The following is a 3,782-nucleotide window of genomic DNA, read 5'->3' on the forward strand; positions in this document are numbered from 1 at the left end:
CCCCCCCGCACTTGGCACTGTCAAACCAGGTCTGGTCTCAGAGCACAGTACGGAGAAACGAGCCCCTCGGGGAAGGTGACAGAAGAGGCCTGGGAAGACGAGTGACTGAAGTTAGCAGGCACCTTCCTTCGAGAGCCTGGCGCTGAACTCCGCAAGCACAGGGCGTCGGGGAGCTGCTCAGAGAAGTCATGGTGACACGGGGTCACATTACTACAGACAAGGACGGGCATTCCAGATGAGGAAACACGGAGAAGAGGTGATCAAGGAGAGGAGACGGGAAAGGTACTGGAGCCAGGAGAATCACAATGTAAAAGAACATTTAATCGCCGCTTATGTGTCTGACTCGTCTAAGGTCTTGGTGAGCCCGATGTTTAGGACTAAAAGTACGTAAGTTGATGAGAAACATGACACCACTGTTCTCAAGTTGACTCTGGCTCAGACCCCTGACAGGATGGGGCAGAACTGCTCCATGGGGGGGGGGGAGAGTGCCAATCAGATGGCCACATTTTCTCCCTCACCGCAGCTGGTGGGTTTCATCGCGACCTTGTAGGTTGGCAGTCCAACGCAGAACCTGCTGTACCACCAGGGCTCTTTACGAAATGCTGAAAGACCACTTAATCCCAAGAGTAAGCACGTGATAGCTACTGCACTTGAATGGTGGTGCTACAGCAGCATGCTGAAAGGACAGGCCGATCTGTGTTGGAAGAATGAAGGCCACAGACTCCTCAGAGGCAGGATGACACAGCTCTGTCTCACACGCTCTGGGCACATCATCCTGAGAGCGCAGTCCCTAGGGAAGGACATCGTGTTTGGTAAAGTGGAGGGACAGCGCGAGAGGCAGGCCTCGATGAGTTGGTGGGACACCGTGGCTGCAGCAATGGGCGCAGGCAGAGGAACCGTGGTGTCCTTCTGTTGGGCATGGGGATGGGTTCGAGCTGACTGCAGGGTGCCTGACGTCAACAGCTACAGTATGTGAAGACTGCCTACAGAAGCAAGTCACGTACAGCTACAGTGCAACTGTCTCCCTTTACGGAATCCCTTCTTTTTTTTAAAAAAAGGGCACTGGGAAGAGGCAAGGGTAAAACTGTCGGCCACAGGACAAAGCACATTCATTCATTAACCCGCAAGGATATTGCAAGTTTGCTTTAATACACAAGAAATGCTTGAATAAATGAACATCCAATTTCTGAGAGGACAGCTAACTTATAACAGAATTATCTGAAAGGGACTCGGACGTGCCTGGAGCTAGGAGCTCTTCTCCTACCCCGGACGCAGATGAAGTCCTACCCTCAGGACAAACTCCACAGACATGTCTCTGAGAGCCGACTGTTCTGAAGCAGTAAGCCCCATTTTTAAAAGTTACAATAATCTTTGAAGTACAGAGATACACAAAGTTGAAAGTATTATGACTGTCGCACTAAGAAGAAGAAGAAAAGTTTGTTTTTCTGTAAAATGAAGAGAATCGTGCTGAATGTATTGGGATGATAGAGTAAGATCATGTATACCAGTTGCCCAAGCAATGTCTTTAGTCAATGAACTACTGACACCATTCACGAGAATCTTGTTCTGAAAATGTGGCTGTAAACGTGCTTACCTGGGCTATGAAACTGACAGCATCACAGTACTACATTAAAACAATGCCACTTGGCTGGGGGATCAGACCCTGCTCACTGACAGTCAGATGGGATCTTCAATGTGATTGGGAAAGAGAGTCTGCAAAGCACTTAGCTCCCGTGGAAAGAACAGTCCTGTGGTCCTACTATGGCATTTGTGTTCCCTGACACGATACAGAAGCCCCGAGACCGGGCACATGTCACGAGTAAGGCTTTAACGTGTTAAAGCTACAACAATGGGATTCAGACCTTCAGAAGGGACTCCCCCCAGGGTCTAGGCTGCCCTGCAATCGGTTGTGTGATGGAGAGCTAAGTGGCGTCATGATTTTGTGTGCCCATTTTCCAACTGGTAAAAAAGCAACCAGGAGGGTAGGATAGACAAAGTATCCTGTCAGGTCCCATCTACTTTTAACACACAAGTCCAGGAGCCAAGAACATCAACAAGCTGCTTTTGGGGTGGTCTCCCCGATGAGCCCTGGTGCCACTCGGGTAGAGCTCAGCTGCTACCTTCAAAGGTCAGAGGTTTGAACCCGCCAGCCACTCCATGGGAAACTGCAGGCAGGGAAGCCCCAAGTGGGCGAATTCTGTCCTGTAGGATGGCAGGCTAGGCGTGGCAATCAACGAGATAGTAACAGGCCTGGTTTTCCTCCGCAGACCACTAAATGGCAGTCCACCGGTCCACCCCAGGGACCGTGGACCTCAACCCTCACCTGCTTCTGTCGGTCCAGTTCCGCCTCCAGTTCTTGTTTCGCAGCTTTCTGCTGAGCAATTTGGTCTTGGAGGTCTTGTAACTGCTCCCTGGCCGATTCTGCTTCATTCGCCTGCTGAGCTTCCATCTCCTGGGAAGAGGGCCACGATGAGGGGCAGGACCCACAGCTCAGAGCAGCAGCCAGTGGGTAGCCAGTGCTGCCACGAACCAGCCTGTGGCAGCGCTGGAGTTGGCACCCCACTGCAGGACCAGGGAGGGGACAGACAGCGCCTACGGCTGCCACAGCCTGCCATCCATTGGGCTCAATGAGCAGTGGGGTCAGACCGTGCTCGGGAGGTTTCCGCCAGAGACACAAACAAGGCCCCTGACCCTGGCAGTGGGTCCCGTGGAATTGGTGGCCAGTGAAAGCCTCTCCTCCCACACGGTCTGAGGGCAGACACTGCTGATCATGGTGACCCATGTTCACATCTCCCCATAATTCTCCCTCCTCCACTTCAGGGTCACTACTCTCACCTCTTAAACTCAAGGAACACCTTCAGGATTTCCTGCAAAATCCTCAAGCAGGGGCGAAGAGCCTGCTGGTGGCTTCTAAGGTTTCTGCCCACCTGGCACATGGCTGAGAGCAGGACCCTGGCACTGCCTGCTGAACGAACCAACCCAGTGGCCTAGCTTTCCTGTTCCATCAACTCTCCAGTCACTCCCGGGCCAGAACTCTACCACGGGGAGGGGGGGTTCACCTCTATCCGGTGACTAAGCGTCCACAGGGTCTCAGCACGCCTCCACCCTAGGTCTGGCCAGCCCTGTGAAGGGAGCCATGAGGCTGCATACCTGCATCTCGGAGCGCAGCTGGTGCAGCTGGCCCAGCAGCGACTGGATCTCCCCGCGCTGCAGCTCCTTCTCGTGCCGCAGCTCCTCGAGCTCCACGCTGTGGGCAGCACTGCCGTCCAGGCCTTCGAGCCCAGAGCCTTCCTTCAGGCTGCTGATCAGTTTCTCCTTGGACTGGGGCCGAGGGAGCGAGGGAGAAAGGGACAGGCGAGATCAGCCCACTCACCACGTGGCGCAGAAAGGACAGAACTATGCTAACAGTCCCATGGTACCTCCTGCAGCAACCTAGAAAGAAAACCCCGAGCTCTGAGAACCCACGAGGCTCAAAGTGCTGTGGAGCCTAGCTACGCAGGGTCCTGGGCCGCTAGCCCTGCCCTCAGGACCCCAGCAGAGCAGAAAACTTGTCAGACAAGACTTTGTTCACACTTTCCTCTAGTTTTAAAGTCACGTGCCGCCTCACCTCCGGAGCGCTGTGCTGACCTCCGCCTCACAACCTGGGAGTTGCACGCGAGTACCCGGTGAACACGGTGGTCTGGGACTGGGAGTGACACGCGAGTACCCGGTGGACACGGTGGTCTGGGACTGGGAGTGGCACGCGAGTACCCGGTGGACACGGTGGTCTGGGACTGGGAGTG

The 3,782-nt window shown here is 54.4% G+C and overlaps 1 protein-coding gene across 1 annotated transcript in view; it reads right to left on the reverse strand.

The window, feature by feature from the left end:
• Nucleotides 1-3,782, reverse strand: part of GOLGA5 (golgin A5) — a 34,833-nt gene that overhangs the window by 11,466 nt on the left and 19,585 nt on the right. The window contains exons 7-8 of the mRNA XM_004698765.2: nt 3,151-3,321; nt 2,324-2,452 (exon numbers count right to left, since the gene is read on the reverse strand). Coding sequence (XP_004698822.1) covers nt 2,324-2,452; nt 3,151-3,321 — 300 coding nt within the window. The remainder of the gene's footprint in view (nt 1-2,323; nt 2,453-3,150; nt 3,322-3,782) is intronic.

This window comes from Echinops telfairi, unplaced genomic scaffold, assembly GCF_000313985.2.
Source record: "Echinops telfairi isolate 266 unplaced genomic scaffold, ASM31398v2 ScPeMD7_18;HRSCAF=68, whole genome shotgun sequence".
Classification (NCBI taxonomy): domain Eukaryota; kingdom Metazoa; phylum Chordata; class Mammalia; order Afrosoricida; family Tenrecidae; genus Echinops; species Echinops telfairi.